General features: G+C 28.9%; 2 protein-coding genes and 1 long non-coding RNA gene across 4 annotated transcripts; 1 reads left to right on the top strand and 2 right to left on the bottom strand.

The window, feature by feature from the left end:
• The first annotated feature begins 603 nt into the window (after positions 1–603).
• Positions 604–3004, top strand: LOC109606052 (malate dehydrogenase, cytoplasmic). Its single transcript, XM_020022624.2, has 5 exons — positions 604–758; positions 1161–1311; positions 1686–2057; positions 2122–2361; positions 2471–3004. Exons 1-5 carry the CDS (start codon positions 756–758, stop codon positions 2689–2691), a joined length of 987 nt encoding a protein of 328 aa, XP_019878183.2. The 5' UTR covers positions 604–755; the 3' UTR covers positions 2692–3004.
• A 117-nt stretch (positions 3005–3121) lies between these two features.
• On the bottom strand, positions 3122–4378 carry LOC109606055 (uncharacterized). Of its 2 annotated transcripts, none has more exons than XR_007548696.1 (3): positions 4235–4378; positions 3950–4081; positions 3122–3336 (listed from the first exon to the last, which is right to left on the bottom strand). It is a non-coding gene; the product is annotated as an uncharacterized LOC109606055 (long non-coding RNA). The 2 variants fall into 2 exon arrangements; XR_002192037.2 differs by having other exon boundaries at positions 4222–4371.
• A 345-nt stretch (positions 4379–4723) lies between these two features.
• Positions 4724–10783, bottom strand: LOC109606056 (RNA helicase aquarius). The gene is made up of 21 exons (XM_020022627.2): positions 10606–10783; positions 10430–10530; positions 9828–10377; positions 9574–9732; positions 9322–9435; positions 9159–9262; positions 8994–9105; positions 8720–8933; positions 8591–8639; positions 8298–8533; positions 7976–8206; positions 7674–7894; positions 7280–7455; positions 6468–7225; positions 6143–6410; positions 5903–6074; positions 5673–5843; positions 5416–5613; positions 5181–5363; positions 4979–5116; positions 4724–4924 (listed from the first exon to the last, which is right to left on the bottom strand). The coding sequence occupies exons 1-21, from the start codon at positions 10669–10671 to the stop codon at positions 4766–4768; spliced, it is 4380 nt and encodes a 1459-aa protein (XP_019878186.2). The 5' UTR covers positions 10672–10783; the 3' UTR covers positions 4724–4765.
• Between the last annotated feature and the right edge of the window lie 12725 nt (positions 10784–23508).

Genomic DNA, 23508 nt, shown 5'->3' with positions numbered 1-23508 from the left:
ATTTGATTTAGTCCGTATTCTAAAATACATTGAATAGAATTTTATTCACATTGTTACCACAAGTAACAATAATAACATTTAAAATTTCAATTAACCCGAAACGTTAAATGACCTAGCTTACTAATTGATTGCTTTATTCTAATATAAAAAATGTGTATTTTTAGATAAGTTGCATAGTGCTAAAATTCTCTAAGAAAGTTAATTTAAAATATCTTGACCTTTCCTTAAATTTTAATCAGTATATTTGTAAATAAAATAATAATTTAATATAATTACATTTAATTAAAAACTATAAAAAACTGTTTTTTCATTATAAAGATATTTGATCCCAAATCGTGTTTAAATATATAAAAATATGTGGTTGCTACTTATTGTTAGATATTTTAAACAGATATAACCGTAACATTACTCTTAAAAATTGGCTTCGAAACAAAAATTATATAATACAGCTGAGAACAAGTAAATATGTTTACATTGGAGATAACATATCAACAGTAAACTATTTTTATTTCATATAAACTCCCATTTCCCTCCATTAACCGATTTCAAAATAGTGCGATCTTATTGGATTCTTATCGTTCGACGCCACAATTTCCAACCTATGGGGTACAAGTTCACGTTTGACAGATGATGTCAGCAATTCATATGCATAAAGGTCAAAAATATTTGTCCTTATTATCATTCACTTCAAACAGCTAATATTAGTCGGCATATTTATTAAAAACATTGCAGACGTGCATCAAGAAGTCGACAAAATGGTGAGTTTTTCGTTTACAATTTGATCGATTGTGTTTTGTTTCACCGGTGGTTGTCTTTCGGCCACCTTGATTATTATTTGGTTGCATAACCAAGTGATCTTTAATCATTTTTTCGATATAAATGCATTTTTTGTGTGTTAATTTCGGTTTATTATGTCAATAACAATCCAATGCTACTTTATGCTATACTTTGCTACTTTTTAGTATCTGTAATTTACACATGAAAGCTCTCTTCGAATATGCTTTAATTTATTTCTTAAGTATATTAAAAATTTTAATCTTAATTTTCTTCTTAGCCAACCTAACCTTTACAATATTTTGATTTTACTTGTATAATAAAGTTTAAAATCATAGGACCTATTGCCATGAAAATCCTAATGATTACTGTTTTTTCATTTTTAGGCTGAACCAATTCGTGTTGTAGTTACTGGGGCAGCAGGCCAAATTGCCTACTCCTTACTTTATATGATCTCTAAAGGAGATGTATTTGGACCCAATCAGCCAATCATCCTTCATTTACTTGATATCCCACCAATGATGGGAGTTTTGGAGGGTAAGTTAATCAGTTTTATGAATATACTGTAAAATGCTGCCTGAATGATCGGTGTTTTAAACTTCTACCATGTTTTAATGATTATGTTGTTACCTAATAGCTAGCTAATTATTATTCAGGTACAAAGTTAAATACGCTCATAGATTATCAAATGATTCAACTTTATCATTTTTTATGGTCAAGTATGATTATGATTTAAATTATTTTTTAGTTTTAAAGTTAAAACTAGTATTTGTAATTAAATTAATTTTAATGAGATAAATATATAAAATATTAAATGTATCCAAAAGTTCCCAAAATGTATATTCATCAGGCAATTTACAAAAATATCATATGCATAGTTCCTATTTTCTTTAATAAATTATATATTTTAGGAGTTGTCATGGAACTCAGAGACTGTGCCATCCCTATTTTGCATGGTGTGGTCCCAACGGATGACCCCGCCGTGGCCTTCAAGGATGTCTCCGCCGCCTTCTTGGTAGGTGCCATGCCCAGAAAACAAGGCATGGAGAGGAAGGACCTGTTGGCAGCCAATGTTAAGATCTTCAAGGTCCAAGGCGAAGCTCTGGACAAGTACGCCAAGAAGGATGTCAAAGTTTTAGTCGTCGGAAACCCGGCAAACACAAATGCCCTGATCTGCTCACGATACGCTCCTTCCATTCCCAAGGAGAACTTCACCGCTATGACGAGACTTGATCAGAACCGTGCCACAGCTGAAATTGCTAGCAAAGTCAACAAACCCATTGGTAATTTATTTGTTAATTTTGGTTGTCACTTGAAATTCTCAATTAAATTCGTTTTTAATTGCAGACCAAGTAAAAAATGTGATCATCTGGGGTAATCACTCCTCCACACAATTCCCTGATGTGTCCTTTGGTACTGTGAATGGAGTACCAATTAAAGACCTAGTAAAAGATGACACCTGGTTGAACATAAACTTCGTAGAAATCGTTCAGAAACGTGGTGCTGCTGTTATTGCTGCTAGAAAAATGTCATCAGCCATGTCTGCCGCTAAAGCAGCCAGCGATCATATGAGAAGTTGGTTCAATGGTAAGTTAAAATATATATTAATACTTGAACAAGTACATTATTAATTTAATAATTAAAACCTAAATTTTATCAGCTTTTACACTTACTAATGATTTTAATTTATTTACAGGAACTCCGGCAGGTGAATTCGTTTCAATGGGTGTAATTAGCGATGGAAGTTACAACGCACCACAAGACGTAGTTTTCTCTTTCCCAGTCACCATTTCAAACGGAAAATGGTCCATCGTAAAAGACTTGAAATTAGACGACTTCGCGAAATGTATGTTGGAGAAAACCGGAAAGGAATTGTTAGAAGAGAGAAAAGAGGCTTTAGCTGTAATAGAAGCATGACTATCTAATAAGTTGTAAAGTCGAATATCGCGGAAAAATAGACTGTTTTATATTCATTGCATTGGAAGCTGATTAATAGTCTATTATCATAAATGAAAATTATTTCCTTTTATCGTTAATTGTGTTGTAACGAGATTGTATATAGCTTTTTTCTTTTTATTTGCTTTTAGTTATTTTTTTATTATTATTAATGGTATATACCTATAAAAACTGTACGCAAATAGTTTATTTGGTTATGGAATTTATTTTATGAATTGGTTTAAATGTGGTATTGTATATTTGTAGAAAAACACAATATATATTTGCTAACCAATGTAAATGGTATTTATTATAAGGTAATAAGAAATTACACATGGGAAAATGGGTAGTGTGAGAGAAAATAGTTACACATTCATTCAAAAGGAGTATAAATATTTTAAGAAAACGAAAATAGTCAGCACATTTTTATTCAATATTTATTTAAAACAGAATGAATCACATTTATTTTGCAATATTAAATTAATCAATTGCAGACAACTAACATTTTAATTATACTTTCACAAATAATGTAAATTGTATAAAAGTATCACAACATTCAACTTTTCAGTTCATCATTGGTTGTTACTGCAAAAGGAACTTAGAAGAAATGGTCTATGATGTAGGGAGCTGAAACAAAAAAAATATTTTTTTAATGTTAAGAAACAATTTTGTTTTTTATTATCAAATTTGATTGATTACAAACTGTTGGTATACCACAAATTAGTTTCCATGGATACTAATGACTTTCTTACAAATCAGTAATTGAAGTTATTACAATTAGATTCATAATTTGAAATAGTAATAAACTTAGAGAAATGTATTAGATTGCTCAAAATGTCAAGAATAGCCATGGAGAAGAGTTTTGAACTTTTTGTCTAGTTTTAGTCACATCATATCCTAGGCAGCTGACATTAAATGGTTGTCATGGAAAGTGTCTGTATAAGTACAAATTTAGTCTAAATTTTGCTTCAAAATTTAGGATAAATGGCAGTCAGTTTTAACGCGGGTAAAATATATAATAAAAACTGAAAAAGAATGTTACAGTGTACAACATATTCTAACTGGGTGACATTCTTGATGTACGGTATTCTCAAAAAAATTCATTACCAGACCCACATTCAGGATTTTAACATTTTGAGCAATATACACACTTAATATGTGTGATACTTTATCTCTCTGCATTTTGATCATATTAAAGTTCCATCATTTTAATAATTAAGTAATTAACAGGGTCACTTACCACTTCTAATGATCATACACAACGTTCCGTAAATGACGAAACTTGCTAATACTGATTCTCTGCTCTTCTTCTTTTCTTCTTCAGGATCTCTGGGTCCAAAAGTTCCTTGTAATCGTCTCATTTTGTGTGAAACTGAAAAAATTTAAATTGTAAAGCACAAGTTCTCGATTTTTAGGTTAGACTCAAATTATCGACCTTGACTGGTGCAATGACACCAACACGCTGAAAAAATATAACTCTACTTATAATGTAGAGTTATCTCTATTCTTTACCTTTAATATTCACCTGTATCAACTTATTAAAAAATTAACATACACTGATATCTGGAACTTCAAAATACAAATATGACTGTAACAAGAATTTTATTTTATTAAATTTGTTGTGTTGTCTGGTAACTCTTAATTTTGTTTATTAACAGTTTCATTTATTTTTCAGTTAACTAGATTTTTTACTTGACTAATTTAAAGTTTAAGGTATATTTACACATCTATAGAATAATGAATTATTTTGATGTGGAATTAAAAAAATCATAGGTCTGAATTCAAACTACTCTATTATTTTTGGTCAATTATTGCAGATACTAAAAGAGAATGACGCAATAATTTATACTAGTTTTTAATAATGAATATTAATTGAATAAATTTTTGTGTAACAGGCAATGAGGCTTATTTATCAAGGTTCTTGATAATATCTAAGTTATTTTATTTACTTAAACATCTGTAATTTATTATTTGGTTTTTGCATTCCAAAAATTTGAAATAAAGTAAAACAAGATAAAAAAGAAACTTTTATTAACTAAATCGAAAATAATCTTAATTATTCATCGTTTTCAGCCTCTCCGGTATCTGTAACTTCCATTCGTTCTCGATTTTCCTGACTTTCATCCCGATTTTCCTGACTCTCATCCCGACTTTCGTCCTGGTTATCTTCCTGTTCTTGAACTTCCATTGTTTCTCGGTCTTCAATTGGTTCATCCTAAAAACATATTATTATTACCATTTTATTATTAAGAAGTACAACTTGTCTTACTTGTATAGGTTGAGGAATCATCTTTCCTCCTTTTTCTTCCTCATCTTCACTATCTTCACGATCTTCACCTTCATATTTGGAGTCAAATGTTTCTTTGGTTTTAATTTCAATACCTCCAGGTTTTTCCCAACGTGTACACTAAAATTAAATTTAATTAATCACAGTAAGTTCATAATAATACTCTCAGATTTTAATAAATTACTTCATAGTATTTTTCCAGTTGTTTCCTCCTTTCAATGTAAAAGGAATAAACGAAATTCGCCATTTGTGTCATATCTTCAATAACTAAATTGTTCTCCGTTCCAGTTTCCTTATTAAAATTATTTCTCTCAGTAGGGAATAATTCATTTAAAACAAGGTGTAATTTAACTGGTCGTTTAGTCAACTACAAATAAAATAGTTAAAAGACAGTTAACATATTAATCAATAAATTATACTTGTTGAAAAGCTGGGGTTAACTCAAAACAGTTCTCAAACAAAGAAACACGAGCAAAAACGTACAGTCCTAAACGTGAACGCGACATTGCTACAACTAATCTTCTGACATCCCTTAAATGTCCTACTGCTTTTGTTCGAACTAACGACAATAATATGTAGTCATTTTGTTGGCCTTGATATTTGTCGACCGTTGTTATCTGAAAAATTACAAGAAAGTATTAATTTAATTAAGTTAACGAAATGATTTATTTAGTACTTTATGTGGCTTGCCAATAAGAGGGTTGTTGGCACATCTGGTGTTGATTACATCTCTGATTAAATGTTTTTGTCCGTTATACGTTGTTAAAATTGTGATTTTATGAGCTGGATAACCAATTAATCTCATAAACATGAATACTGCAACAACATATTCTGCTTCAGCTAAATTCTAAAAAAAATACGAAAATTAATAGTTTATTATCATTTTTAAGTCTTATGAGTTTATACCTGATAAAAATATGGACTAGGTTCTGATTCACCAACTCCATTGAAATCTTGAACGTCGATCAGTTGAAAATCAAAGGCAAATCCCGCATTTGCTTTCTTGTATTCCTGCCAAGATTCCACATGCTTTAAATTGCCCAACGATTTGTACCTCCATTTGTACAAATTGCAAATGCTAAAAGGGAATCATATAATTTATGATTAAAAGAGTAAATTCGAAAATTATGCACTAAATTTTAATACCTGGGACGTGCACGTCCTTGTCCATCTAAATCAACAGTGGGAACACCCAAACGAACCAATCTCGTAAATAAACTTTGTTCCATGTTGGAATATTTTTGGAAAGCCATGTTCTTTATTACAGGCGGCAACTGATGATGGTCTCCGATCATGATCCAACGTTTAAGACGGTTAAAACCGTCTTGAGGGTTTTGCAGAAGCAACGGAATAAAGGTTTCAATTTCCAAGATTTGGGCGGATTCTTCCATTAGAATGTTATCATATTTGAAACCTGGATTAAGAAACAAACAGTAGTAAAAATTGTTTAAAAATTAATCGATTTCCTTACCAATCTCAACTAATTCCTTTCTCTTCAGTGCAGCATGAGTACAAGTCATGGCTATAATCTTGGCTTCCTTTACTAACAAATACTTGGATCTATCTAATCCAGACCTCAACAATTCAAAGGCCCTAAACTCTTCCAACTCTTGGAAAATGTGTTTGATGTATCTGAAACAACTTTCAGCAACTTCCAAATCCTCTTCATAATTTTCTTGTTTAAACAGAGGTTGAGGGGCATCATTAAAGAATTCGTGAAATGGGAATTCCTCGTTTATAATTTTGACATTGTTGGGTTTTGATTTAATGACGCTTTGGAAATGTTCCCAACGCGACAAAATTTGATACAAGTAGAAGTGTCCGGCGGTTTCGCAAGTATAAGCAACGTCTCCAGCTACTTTCAATGATTCTTGCAACTTTTGCACTTGTTGCAACAAATCTAATCTTTTCGCCAAAACATAATTGACTCTTCCGTATCTACTAAAATCTTTTTCAGTCTCCAGGTTCTCTTCACCGTGTCCCAGACGTAACAAATGTCTTTCATCTATATCCAAAGTTACAATTTTGTCGAATAATTGATTCAGGGCCTGATTCGAATGCGTGACTATTAATGTGCGTTGATTGGGGAAGTTGTGGTAAATGTTGCTGATTATTTGGACGGCCACATCTGTTTTTCCAGTTCCTGGCGGTCCCACTACCAGTGTTAAACCAGGTTGCATTCCAGATTTGATGGCTTCAACTTGGGTGGCCGTAAAATGGATAGAGTTGCTGAAAAAAAAAAAATTGTCAGTATAGACAATAACTGGTTAACTATTAATTTACCGTTTTGGTTCGTTGAAACAATACGGTCCCCTTCTTGGAACCACATGCGGTTCAACCTCCAAGATTTTATCGCTTTGTCCTTTAATTAAATCGTGGAATGTCAATTTAAACGGACGAACTATTTTTTTGGGGTCATCAACGTTTTTCAGTTTGATTTCGTAATCCGGAAAACACTCCTAAAAAGCAATTTATTTAATTAATTATTGATTATAATTAAATAATTATTCCGTTTAGTTCTTTTGGCTTTAAAGCTTTAATTTTTTTATATATTTCTTCATATTAAATCATAAATCATCATAAAAATGGCCTTGAAATTGGAATTGTTGTACAATTAAAAACAATTATTGTGTAAACTGTAACTGAATAACAATTATAAATTATATAAATTATTTACCCTTAAATGTGGTAAATCGATAAATGTATCATTGAAATCCATAGTAGAAATTGGTTCATTTAATTGGGAATAATGCGCAGCCGCCGGATCACCATATCCCAAAACAATATCATGCAACCAACTGGGAACGACACATTCAGTATTCATCAGTTCTCGGATAGTCTCCAAAACCGCTTTAAAGTTGTTCTCCTTAGGTTTACGACGCATTAAAATGTTGAATCCTACGATTAATTCGACAATATTCGTTACTTTAGTAATTATAATCAAAATTTATACCTAATTTTATTAAATTTTATTGTTACCTTCATAAATATCTTCCTTTCCTTTATTCGTTTCGTTCATATCGATAGTATATTGATTGCAATCTAACCACACCCGGAATGTGCGTTGATCTCCTGGTAAATTAGGGCGCGGTTCTGGACCATCTTCGATGACCCTACCGTTCGCATCTAACATGCCTTCGATTTCACAACCCCTGATGGTTTTCAGTCCAACTTGCGGAACAAAAGGAAGTTTGTAGTCGTATTTTGTACCTGAAATAATAATAAGTGTATATTAGTAACTGATATATCTAAAAATTACTTATATAAAGTTTAAGTATTAAGTAAATAAATAAAACCATACCAATTGGATTTGGTGGTTGGACTGTGATCAAAAAACAGACGTCGTGTTTCCTGAGATTTTCCCATTCGCTCTTGATTTCCGGTCGTACATTCAAATTGACCGTAACATCGGCACGAACACGACTCGGTCTATTTTCTCCGATGTTGGGTTTAGCAACTTCTACGACGGCGAAGGCAGTGATTGGTTGAGCCATTCGGGCCCAGCCGCCAAAATACACCGATCCGTCTTCGGATTTCCTGAAATTTTGTTTATTTATAAATAAATTGTTTTTAATTAAATAACTAAATTTATACCATGGGCAAAGTCTACTGACTGCGTCTTCAATATCCTGACGTATTTCGTCTGAAACAATTTTAGAATGAACAAAAAAGTACCAAGTGACCAATTTCAAATGACTAAATTTAGTATTTTACACAACTTACAAGTCGATTCAAGCCTGAATAGATTAAAATTCCTCAATAGATAATCATGCAAAGTCAAAAACTGTAAATTGAGTTTGGGAAGTGCCAAACAACCTTCACCACTAAAATAAGCGGTGGGAACCACGTTTTCATCCCAAATTATATCTTCAGTTGGATATAAAGGCATTTCATTTAATGTTTCAAGTTGTGACGAACGTTTTTCATGACGGAAAATCTAAAAAAATAATAATTAAGTAACGAGATATTAAATTAAAATTTCAATTTCAATTATTACCAAAAGTTCGCGTAAAAATTCCTCATCAAGTCTAATCCATTTATATTTATCTTGTAAGTTTTCGGTAGGTACTAAGTTTAGATATTCGGCAATCTGGCGTAACTTATCCTGACTAAAGAAGAATAAATTAATGATAATAATAGTTATTAAAAATTATATTAATACCCTAAGGCTCCAAAGTGTTTCTTTAAACTAGTTCGGTTGTCAACGCTAGCAACATTCGCCAAGGCAAAGCTTCTTAAGTCGGGAAATTTGGCAAAAACTGCTTTCTGTAAATAATTTCAAAATATAAAATAATTATGTATTTAATAATTAACTGAATTGTAACCTGAAGTGAAGTGATTTTGGAGTAATGAATCTGCGTCATGTCGTGATCTGTTAAAGGATCGCCGGATTCATCGCTGATTTCGAAACGAGTGTAGAACTTTAACATATCCAACAACTGAAAAGGAACAATTGAAAATAAATAATTGTTAAATGTATAAAAATAAACATGCAAACTGCATTCATATGTAAGTACTTAATTATTTTTTTAATCCTAAACCTGCAATATTAAGAATAAAAGGGTACAAGAGCTCACCTGACTAAATAAATGTCCCTCTTTTCTCTTTATTAAACCAGATAATTGGCAACGAACAACTAAATGGCAATCATCCAAAACTGTATTGAAAAACCTCCTTGTTGGCAGTAAAGCCTCCAAGTCTGTTAATAATTCCAAAAAACGTTCACAGTAATTCACCTGCAGCAACAATTTAAAATTATATAGATGCGTATTATTAAATTAAATTTATTAATATCTATAATGTTTTTTCTAAATTAATATTTGTTTATTACTTTATCCTTTGGACAAATTCCAGTTTCCTCAATTGAATCAAGAACACGAAGAAACTCCAACATCAACTTATGCAAAAATGTCCTTTCCCACAACAATCCTTCTTTATTTTCCTTTTTATCCTTCTTCTGTATCAATTTCCAATACTTCCTCCACTTGGGACACCTTTTAAATTCCATTTCTCTCCTATTTTCTTGCAATGAACACCACATAGATAAACTAACCAATCTCTTGACTTGGTCTCTAATCAATGTTTCTTCCATTGAATTAAAACAATGGTTCAGAAAAACTAGAAGTGCAGTTTTTTCAGTAGTGTTAACAATTAGATCATCTTCTAAGCAAGCTTTCATTACATGTTGAAAAAAGTATGGAAAATTATCGGGAAATTTTCGAAAACAGTTCCAAACTTCCACTCGTTCCCTGAATTTTTCATTAATCATTGTTACAATTGATAATAAATGTGAATAGGAAGATTCTTGATTGTAGTTTGGCCATAAATAGTTTTCTAAATATTGACCGAACTCCAATATCATTATTCTCCTTATGCTAAAACTTAAATTGCAATAATTAGTTAAGCGAATTAACTAATGTTTTTTATAGTTACTTTGTGCCTCGTATCTCTTCTAAATACAGTTTTTCTATGATATCGCCATCAAATTTTAAATGACTTTGTTTTGTGTTTGGAGCCCAATACTTTTCTGCCAACTACAAAATATTTACAATTACATTAATATTTTTTAAAACAATTTGCTTAAAACTAAGGTTATAAAGTACACGTACTTCTGTGATTCGGTCTGTTTTGATTTCACTGACGCTTAACACCGTATTGGTCGGTTTTCCGGCCATTTTCACTTTATTTTTAAATATTGTTTCGTCAAGACATGCAGTTTTTTATTAATTTTCGTTTCAAAAACGTTTACAAGTGTAAACTTTACATTCGAAAATGCACTGGTTCACTAGCGACATCCAGTGTGGCCATTCAATAAACCGACATTCAGTGAACTGGTTATTTTCGTTAGACACGTTCGACACCTTTGGACTCGGCACGGTTCGGTTTCTGAATCGGAACGCAACTACAGTGGTCCCACACGTGTATATCAGCCACGAAGTAAATAAGTGTTCCTATAGCATCACATAAACTTGGGTATATGAAACTCGGTGCGAGTTTTAGTTGATATATAATTTGAAATTAATATATAAATCGCGAAATTCAAAATAAAAATAATTTTATAATGTAACCTTTCTATTAATTAGACCTATTTTCAAACTCTGAATGAATTATTTGAATTGTTCTTAATAAAAATTTTGTTTTAAGAAACTAATATCCATAAAATTATGAAAAGAAATGAAAAAATTGAATGGAAGGAAATATATTCCTAACTAAAGATACGACAACTTAGAAACTGTTATTGTATCAAAATAAACTCAAATTTTTAAGAACATTTTCAAAATTTATAACTTTAATGGATAAATTTAAAATATGTATAATATTTTATAATAATATACCTTTATATACTTATAAATTAAAAAATAAATAAAATACTTGTTTCTGCATTTCGTGCGTCATCAGATAGGACACAATTCAAAATTGCAATTCTATACAACTCTGAAAATCCTATGACAAGCTTTACAATTAAAATACAGTTTAATTTGGTTAGTGGGGTAGCTTGTCGCTGCATTTATGGCGACAAGTTTTTCATTTAGAAATATTTATAATTTTATTCTTTCAAAGATAACAATTTTTAATAACTAGAAAGCCCATCGTCGCTGAGTAAATGCAGCACTATACTAAGTTTTAATTTATCAGCATATAAATTTAGTTTTATGAGAATAAATATAATAAATAAATAAATAAATAAATGTATTTATTTATAACTTTATAAGTACATTTGGATATAGGACAAGCAAATTCAAATTGATTAACATAACATAATACAATAAATAACGTAAGGTTACACTTTTATTACAATAAATGTATATATTTATTTAAAAATATCAACTTCATAAATACGAAATTAATCAATCAGTTTAATTTTTTGGTAATAAAACAAAATTTATTTTTAATTATTTAAGCTGAAAAAGAATATCTGATTAGATTACCTGAAAGACATAAGAAAGACATAAGAAAGACATAAGAAAGACATTAGAAACATATTTTACAACACACAAGATATAAAACTTTTATTAATTGCTCAATATAAATTTGTAGTTCAGTGGAAAAGGGATAAATAGGGGATAGGAAATAATAAATTTTATTTTATGTATGTAAGCTGAAAGAGAATATTTGATTAGATTATATAAAAGACATAAGAAGCATACGTTTTATGTAAAATTTATATTAATTAACATAAATATGTAATTTAATGGAAAAGGAATAATTATATGAACAGAAAATTGCATAAAGTTTTATTTATGTAAGCTGAAAGAAAATATCTGATTAGATGATCTAAAGGACATAAAAAACAAACATTTTATGACACTTAAGATGTAAAATTTTATTAATTAATCAAAATAAATCTATAATTTAGTGGAAAAGGAATAAATAGGAGGATACAAAATAAAATACAAGTTTTCTTTATTTATGTAAGCTGAAAAGGAATAATTGATTAGATTATCTGAAAGACATAAAAAACAAACATTTTATGACACTTAAGATGTAAAATTTTTTTAATTAATGTCCTGTAACAATAAAAATATACCATAAACCAGGTACCCAGAAAGGAATTTCTAATGGTGGAAACTGATTTAAAATATAGATGTTAATACAAATAATTTGTAAAAATCAAAATTTACTAATAAAATGTTTAAATACTAAACCGAAACTTTACTTATTAACTTGAATTCATCATTTATTATTAAATATAAATCGGACTTTTTATTGTAGGAAAAAGACGTAATTTTAAAAATATTTAATTAAAACTTTCAATTGTTTATACAATTAAAGCATATTTCCAAAAATTATTTTTGCATCGTTGAGTCGGTGTTTTTCGATCATAAAAAAGTAATCCTTGCTGTGTTACACCATGAGTGTTGGTGTTCAATATCGATTACACAATCAATGTTAAAGTATTTTATTCATTTTAAATCATTTTAATTTTCAATTATTTTAATTAAATTAAATTGTAAATTATTTGAATATTTAAATTCTTACTCAAAAAGATTTATTCTAATTATAAAAAATATAACACATCAGTTTCGACCAATAAAAATCAAAAAGTTGATCAAATTGTTTTCAAATTTTTTTAATTTTTGTTTAAATAAACTGATTTTTAATATTGACATTAAAAAAATATTCAATTAAAAATCAAAAGTATTTAATTTACTATCCAAATATTTGAATATTAAACAGAAACTTTAAATTAATTCAAACTAATTATTGTACTTGTAACTGTACTGAAATATTGTTTAAACAACTTTACAAAATTGACTCGTTTTTTAATAAAATTTAATATAATAAATAAAATAGCTTTCAACATTGGTTTCACATTTAAACAAAAAATTAAAAAAAAATACCTTAAACAATTGATTCAAAATAAAAAATCCTACCTTTTAACCCCGTAGCATGACATGACTAATTGATCGCACGATTGACTGCACTACCCCGAACCGCACCACCGAATTAATTGGGGTGGATGGCAGCGTGGACCACCACCTCCAACTGACCGACCGGTCGATACGTGGATCGATAACAGAATGACTGTAATTTAATGGCGCCGTCCAATAACTAGTCACCCCATGCCTGTGATTGGTCAACGTTGAGGTTTATGTAATTCTTTCAAGAAGGTTTTTGATTGAAACGGATTTTTTTCATTAAAACATCTGATTTTATACACTCTTAAACAAAAAACATTTTATATTAATTGTTTTAATTAGCCCATTTTACCTGTTTAATAATAATAATAACCAAAAAATCTGAGGTACTAACCGACAAATTTTAAATAAATAATCATTTTTATCTTAATTTAGAATATTATAAACCATCAAAATACAGCAATTTTAATGTAAACTAAGAGAATTTATAAATTTATATACATATTTAATTATAATTAACAAAAAAGCAACATACATACTACATTATTATAACATTAAATTGCATTATTATTAACAATTTCGAGCATAATTTAAAAGAATTTATAAATTTGAACATTATTAACAAATTGAAATCGAAAAGTTTTAAATATATAATTTTGTAAAATACCCAAAATTATATTCGTATTTATAATAAATCAATCAAATCCTATGACAAGCCTTACAATTTAAAAATACAATTCTGAGTTAGTAATTTGGTGAGCTTGTCGCTGTATTTACGGAGAAAACTATTCAATTCAAAAATACTAATTCTCGCTGAGTAAATGCAGCCCTACACTAAGTTACAATTTACTAAAATCTAAATACTCTATGATCTGTAAGTAAATTAAAATTATTAATTATTATGAATTCCTGCAAAAAATTACAAAATGAACAAAAAGTAAATTTGTTCATCAATAATTTGACGAACAAGAAGGACATTTGTTGGCCAATAATTTAACGAACAAAAAGGAATTTGTTGGTCAATAATATGACGAACAGAAAGGAATTTGTTGGTCAATAATATGACGAACAAAAAGGGAAATTGTTGGTCAATAATATGACGAACAGAACGGAATTTGTTGGTCAATAATATGACGAACAAAAGGGAATTCGTTGGTCAATAATATGACGAACAAAAAGGGAATTTGTTGGTCAATAATATGACGAACAAAAAGGGAATTTGTTGGTCAATAATATGACCAACAAAAAGGGGGAATTTGTAGGTGGAGAAAATAAAACTAAATTTCCTTTTATTTATTTAAGCTGAAAGAGAGAGTCTTATTAGTATTATTTAAAAGGCATATAAATGAATACAATACTTCTGAAAATCATATCAAACATACATTTAACACAACTGTATCATTAATTTATTTGAGCTCAAAAGAATGTCTGATTAGATTGGACAAAGAAAATAAAATTAAACCATTCCCGAATTGGTTAAATGAAATTAAAATCGATATGTTCAAAAACTTACTTTGGGTTACCGGTTACTAGGTTAACTAGTCTCGTTCTGGACCTACCTGAAATTAATCAAAAACCTTCAATTAATGTAGTTTCATTCATAAGTAAATTTATGAATTATACCTTTAATACCCTTTCCCTGTTGCCTTATCGTTTTGGTTGAGTCATCATGGTCCAGGTGTGAGCAGGCTTTGACGATCAACGAAGAAAAAAACAAAAAATCTTCTCTCAATGTTTTAACCAGAGAAAAAACTATTTAAAAACCCCAATATGATAATGCAAATATGATACCATCCATTTATTCTTACTAACTAATCGATGCTATACTTATCCATGCAAAGTTTTATCCATGCATTTATTTTTATAAACTATCCATGCAAAGTTTTATCCAAGTAGAGTTGAATTATTGTCTTGATTTTATCATTTAAAGCATGCTTTTATTCTTATGAACAAAGCAAAGCAAAGTTTTATACATGTATTTATTCTCAACTGCTGTGTATTCACTCCACTTAATCCAAGTAGAGTTGAATTATTGTCATGAATTTATAATTTAAAGCATGCATTTATTCTGATCAACTAATCCACTCAAAGTTTTATGCATGCATTTATTCTCAAGTGATGTATATTCACTCCACTTAATCCAGGTGGAGTTGAATTATTGTCATGATTTTATCATTTAAAGCATGCATTTATTCTTAGCAACTAATCCATGCAAAGTTTTATACATGCATTTATTCTCAACTGATGTATATTCACTCCACTTAATCCAAGTAGAGTTGAATTATTGTCATGAATTTATCATTTAAAGCATGCATTTATTCTTATCAACTAATCCATGCAAAGTTTTATGCATGCATTTATTCTCAACTGATGTATATTCACTCCACTTAATCTAAGTAGAGTTGAATTATTGTCGTGAATTTACCATTTAAAGCATGCATTTATTCTTATCAACTAATGCATGCAAAGTTTTATACATGCATTTATCCTCAACTGATGTATATTCACTCCACTTAATCCAAGTAGAGTTGAATTATTGTCATTAATTTATCATTTAAAGCAAGCATTTATTCTTATCAACTAATCCATGCAAAGTTTTATACATGCATTTATTCTCAACTGATGTATATTCACTTCACTTAATACAAGTAGAGTTGAATTATTGTCATGAATTTATCATTTAAAACATGCATTTATTCTTATCAACTAATCCATGCAAAGTTTTATGCATGCATTTATTCTCAACTGATGTATATTCACTCCACTTAATCTAAGTAGAGTTGAATTATTGTCGTGAATTTACCATTTAAAGCATGCATTTATTCTTATCAACTAATGCATGCAAAGTTTTATACATGCATTTATCCTCAACTGATGTATATTCACTCCACTTAATCCAAGTAGAGTTGAATTATTGTCATGAATTTATCATTTAAAGCAAGCATTTATTCTTATCAACTAATCCATGCAAAGTTTTATACATGCATTTATTCTCAACTGATGTATATTCACTCCACTTAATACAAGTAGAGTTGAATTATTGTCATGAATTTATCATTTAAAACATGCATTTATTCTTATCAACTAATCCATGCAAAGTTTTATACATGCATTTATTCTCAACTGATGTATATTCACTCCACTTAATCCAAGTAGAGTTGAATTATTGTCATGAATTTACCATTTAAAGCATGCATTTATTCTTATGAACTAATCCATGCAAAGTTTTATGCATGCATTTATTCTCAACTGATGTATATTCACTCCACTTAATCCAAGTAGAGTTGAATTATTGTCATGAATTTATCATTTAAAGCAAGCATTTATTCTTATGAACTAATCCATGCAAAGTTTTATGCATGCATTTATTCTCAACTGACGTATATTCACTCCACTTAATCCAAGTAGAGTTGAATTATTGTCATGAATTTATCATTTAAAGCATGCATTTATTCTTATCAACTAATCCATGCAAAGTTTTATACATGCAGTTATTCTCAACTGATGTATATTCACTCCACTTAATCCAAGTAAAGTTGAATTATTGTCATGATTTTATCATTTAAAGCATGCATTTATTCTTATCAACTAATCCATACAAAGTTTTGTGCATGCATTTATTCTCAACTGATCTATATTCACTCCATTTAATCCAAGTAAAGTTGAATTATTGTCATGAATTTATCATTTAAAACATGCATTTATTCTTATGAACTAATCAATGCAAAAGTTTTATGCTTGCATTTATTCTCAACTGATGTATATTCACTCCACTTAATCCAAGTAGAGTTGAATTATTGTAATGAATTTATCATTTAAAGCATGCATTTATTCTGATCAACTAATTCACTCAAGTGATGAATTTCACTCCACTTAATCCAAGTAGAGTTGAATTATTGTCATGAATTTACCATTTAAAGCATGCATTTATTCTTATCAACTAATCCATGCAAAGTTTTACACATGCATTTATTCTCAACTGATGTATATTCACTCCACTTAATCCAAGTAGAGTTGAATTATTGTCATGAATTTATCATTTAAAGCATGCATTTATTCTTATCAACTAATCCATGCAAAGTTTTATACATGCATTTATTCTCAACTGATGTATATTCACTCCACTTAATCCAAGTAGAGTTGAATTATTGTCGTGAATTTACCATTTAAAGCATACATTTATTCTTATCAACTAATCCATGCAAAGTTTTATACATGCATTTATTCTCAACTGATGTATATTCACTCCACTTAATCCAAGTAGAGTTGAATTATTGTCATGAATTTATCATTTAAAGCAAGCATTTATTCCTATCAACTAATCCTTGCAAAAGTTTTATACATGCATTTATTCTCAACTGATGTATATTCACTCCACTTAATCCAAGTAGAGTTGAATTATTGTCATGAATTTATCATTTAAAACATGCATTTATTCTTATCAACTAATCCATGCAAAGTTTTATGCATGCATTTATTCTCAACTGATGTATATTCACTCCACTTAATCCAAGTAGAGTTGAATTATTGTCATGAATTTACCATTTAAAGCATGAATTTATTCTTATCAACTAATCCATGCAAAGTTTTATACATGCATTTATTCTCAACTGATGTATATTCACTCCACTTAATCCAAGTAGAGTTGAATTATTGTCATGAATTTATCATTTAAAGCATGCATTTATTCTTATCAACTAATCCATGCAGTTTTATACATGTATTTATTCTCAACTGATGTATATTCACTCCACTTAATCCAAGTAAAGTTGAATTATTGTCATGAATTTATCATTTAAAACATGCATTTATTCTTATGAACTAATCCATGCAAAGTTCTATGCATGCATTTATTCTCAACTGATGTATATTCACTCCACCTAATCCAAGTAGAGTTGAATTATTGTCATGAATTTATCATTTAAAACATGCATTTATTCTTATCAACTAATCCATGCAAAGTTTTATGCATGCATTTATTCTCAACTGATGTATATTCACTCCACTTAATCCAAGTAGAGTTGAATTATTGTCATGAATTTACCATTTAAAGCATGCATTTACTCTTATCAACTAATCCATGCAAAGTTTTATACATGTATTTATTCTCAACTGATGTATATTCACTCCACTTAATCCAAGTAGAGTTGAATTATTGTCATGAATTTATCATTTAAACCATGCATTTATTCTTATCAACTAATCCATGCAAAGTTTTATACATGCATTTATTCTCAACTGATGTATATTCACTCCACTTAATCCAAGTAGAGTTGAATTATTGTCATGAATTTATCATTTAAAACATGCATTTATTCTTATGAACTAATCCATGCAAAGTTTTATGCATGCATTTATTCTCAACTGATGTATATTCACTCCACCTAATCCAAGTAGAGTTGAATTATTGTCATGAATTTATCATTTAAAACATGCATTTATTCTTATCAACTAATCCATGCAAAGTTTTATACATGCATTTATTCTCAACTAATGTATATTCACTCCACTTAATCCAAGTAGAGTTGAATTATTGTCATGAATTTATCATTTAAAACATGCATTTATTCTTATGAACTAATCCATGCAAAGTTTTATGCATGCATTTATTCTCAACTGATGTATATTCACTCCACTTAATCCAAGTAGAGTTGAATTGTTTGAATTTATCATTTAAAGCATGCATTTATTCTTATCAACTAATCTATGCAAAGTTTTATACATGCATTTATTCTCAACTGATGTATATTCACTCCACTTAATCCAAGTAGAGTTGAATTATTGTCATGAATTTATCATTTAAAGCATGCATTTATTCTTATCAACTAATCCATGCAGTTTTATACATGTATTTATTCTCAATTGATGTATATTCACTCCACTTAATCCAAGTAAAGTTGAATTATTGTCATGAATTTATCATTTAAAACATGCATTTATTCTTATCAACTAATCCATGCAAAGTTTTATGCATGCATTTATTCTTAACTGATGTATATTCACTCCACTTAATCCAAGTAGAGTTGAATTGTTTGAATTTATCATTTAAAGCATGCATTTATTCTTATCAACTAATCTATGCAAAGTTTTATACATGCATTTATTCTCAACTGATGTATATTCACTCCACTTAATCCAAGTAGAGTTGAATTATTGTCATGAATTTATCATTTAAAGCATGCATTTATTCTTATCAACTAATCCATGCAAAGTTTTATGTATGCATTTATTCTCAACTGATGTATATTCACTTCACTTAATCCAAGTAGAGTTGAATTATTGTCATGAATTTACCATTTAAAGCATGCATTTATTCTTATCAACTAATCCATGCAAAGTTTTATACATGCATTTATTCTCAACTGATGTATATTCACTCCACTTAATCCAAGTAGAGTTGAATTATTGTCATGAATTTATCATTTAAAGCATGCATTTATTTTTATCAACTAATCCATGCAAAATTTTATACATGCATTTATTCTCAACTGATGTATATTCACTCCACTTAATCCAAGTAGAGTTGAATTATTGTCGTGAAATTACCATTTAAAGCATGCATTTATTCTTATCAACTAATCCATGCAAAGTTTTATGTATGCATTTATTCTCAACTGATGTATATTCACTTCACTTAATCCAAGTAGAGTTGAATTATTGTCATGAATTTACCATTTAAAGCATGCATTTATTCTTATCAACTAATCCATGCAAAGTTTTATACATGCATTTATTCTCAACTGATGTATATTCACTCCACTTAATCCAAGTAGAGTTGAATTATTGTCATGAATTTATCATTTAAAGCATGCATTTATTTTTATCAACTAATCCATGCAAAATTTTATACATGCATTTATTCTCAACTGATGTATATTCACTCCACTTAATCCAAGTAGAGTTGAATTATTGTCATGAATTTATCATTTAAAGCATGCATTTATTCTTATCAACTAATCCATGCAGTTTTATACATGTATTTATTCTCAATTGATGTATATTCACTCCACTTAATCCAAGTAAAGTTGAATTATTGTCATGAATTTATCATTTAAAACATGCATTTATTCTTATGAACTAATCCATGCAAAGTTTTATGCATGCATTTATTCTCAACTGATGTATATTCACTCCACTTAATCCAAGTAGAGTTGAATTGTTTGAATTTATCATTTAAAGCATGCATTTATTCTTATCAACTAATCTATGCAAAGTTTTATACATGCATTTATTCTCAACTGATGTATATTCACTCCACTTAATCCAAGTAGAGTTGAATTATTGTCATGAATTTATCATTTAAAGCATGCATTTATTCTTATCAACTAATCCATGCAGTTTTATACATGTATTTATTCTCAATTGATGTATATTCACTCCACTTAATCCAAGTAAAGTTGAATTATTGTCATGAATTTATCATTTAAAACATGCATTTATTCTTATCAACTAATCCATGCAAGGTTTTATGCATGCATTTATTCTTAACTGATGTATATTCACTCCACTTAATCCAAGTAGAGTTGAATTGTTTGAATTTATCATTTAAAGCATGCATTTATTCTTATCAACTAATCTATGCAAAGTTTTATACATGCATTTATTCTCAACTGATGTATATTCACTCCACTTAATCCAAGTAGAGTTGAATTATTGTCATGAATTTATCATTTAAAGCATGCATTTATTCTTATCAACTAATCCATGCAAAGTTTTATGTATGCATTTATTCTCAACTGATGTATATTCACTTCACTTAATCCAAGTAGAGTTGAATTATTGTCATGAATTTACCATTTAAAGCATGCATTTATTCTTATCAACTAATCCATGCAAAGTTTTATACATGCATTTATTCTCAACTGATGTATATTCACTCCACTTAATCCAAGTAGAGTTGAATTATTGTCATGAATTTATCATTTAAAGCATGCATTTATTTTTATCAACTAATCCATGCAAAATTTTATACATGCATTTATTCTCAACTGATGTATATTCACTCCACTTAATCCAAGTAGAGTTGAATTATTGTCGTGAAATTACCATTTAAAGCATGCATTTATTCTTATCAACTAATCCATGCAAAGTTTTATACATGCATTTATTCTCAACTGATGTATATTCACTCCACTTAATCCAAGTAGAGTTGAATTATTGTCATGAATTTATCATTTAAAACATGCATTTATTCTTATCAACTAATCCATGCAAAGTTTTATGCATGCATTTATTCTCAACTGATGTATATTCACTCCACTTAATCCAAGTAGAGTTGAATTATTGTCATGAATTTATCATTTAAACCATGCATTTATTCTTATCAACTAATCCATGCAAAGTTTTATACATGCATTTATTCTCAACTGATGTATATTCACTCCACTTAATCCAAGTAGAGTTGAATTATTGTCATGAATTTATCATTTAAAACATGCATTTATTCTTATGAACTAATCCATGCAAAGTTTTATGCATGCATTTATTCTCAACTGATGTATATTCACTCCACCTAATCCAAGTAGAGTTGAATTATTGTCATGAATTTATCATTTAAAACATGCATTTATTCTTATCAACTAATCCATGCAAAGTTTTATACATGCATTTATTCTCAACTAATGTATATTCACTCCACTTAATCCAAGTAGAGTTGAATTATTGTCATGAATTTATCATTTAAAACATGCATTTATTCTTATGAACTAATCCATGCAAAGTTTTATGCATGCATTTATTCTCAACTGATGTATATTCACTCCACTTAATCCAAGTAGAGTTGAATTGTTTGAATTTATCATTTAAAGCATGCATTTATTCTTATCAACTAATCTATGCAAAGTTTTATACATGCATTTATTCTCAACTGATGTATATTCACTCCACTTAATCCAAGTAGAGTTGAATTATTGTCATGAATTTATCATTTAAAGCATGCATTTATTCTTATCAACTAATCCATGCAGTTTTATACATGTATTTATTCTCAATTGATGTATATTCACTCCACTTAATCCAAGTAAAGTTGAATTATTGTCATGAATTTATCATTTAAAACATGCATTTATTCTTATCAACTAATCCATGCAAAGTTTTATGCATGCATTTATTCTTAACTGATGTATATTCACTCCACTTAATCCAAGTAGAGTTGAATTGTTTGAATTTATCATTTAAAGCATGCATTTATTCTTATCAACTAATCTATGCAAAGTTTTATACATGCATTTATTCTCAACTGATGTATATTCACTCCACTTAATCCAAGTAGAGTTGAATTATTGTCATGAATTTATCATTTAAAGCATGCATTTATTCTTATCAACTAATCCATGCAAAGTTTTATGTATGCATTTATTCTCAACTGATGTATATTCACTTCACTTAATCCAAGTAGAGTTGAATTATTGTCATGAATTTACCATTTAAAGCATGCATTTATTCTTATCAACTAATCCATGCAAAGTTTTATACATGCATTTATTCTCAACTGATGTATATTCACTCCACTTAATCCAAGTAGAGTTGAATTATTGTCATGAATTTATCATTTAAAGCATGCATTTATTTTTATCAACTAATCCATGCAAAATTTTATACATGCATTTATTCTCAACTGATGTATATTCACTCCACTTAATCCAAGTAGAGTTGAATTATTGTCGTGAAATTACCATTTAAAGCATGCATTTATTCTTATCAACTAATCCATGCAAAGTTTTATACATGCATTTATTCTCAACTGATGTATATTCACTCCACTTAATCCAAGTAGAGTTGAATTATTGTCATGAATTTATCATTTAAAACATGCATTTATTCTTATCAACTAATCCATGCAAAGTTTTATGCATGCATTTATTCTCAACTGATGTATATTCACTCCACTTAATCCAAGTAGAGTTGAATTATTGTCATGAATTTATCATTTAAACCATGCATTTATTCTTATCAACTAATCCATGCAAAGTTTTATACATGCATTTATTCTCAACTGATGTATATTCACTCCACTTAATCCAAGTAGAGTTGAATTATTGTCATGAATTTATCATTTAAAACATGCATTTATTCTTATGAACTAATCCATGCAAAGTTTTATGCATGCATTTATTCTCAACTGATGTATATTCACTCCACCTAATCCAAGTA

Source organism: Aethina tumida, chromosome 7 (assembly GCF_024364675.1).
Source record: "Aethina tumida isolate Nest 87 chromosome 7, icAetTumi1.1, whole genome shotgun sequence".
Lineage (NCBI taxonomy): Eukaryota > Metazoa > Arthropoda > Insecta > Coleoptera > Nitidulidae > Aethina > Aethina tumida.
This window is presented reverse-complemented; position numbering and strand designations above follow the sequence as displayed.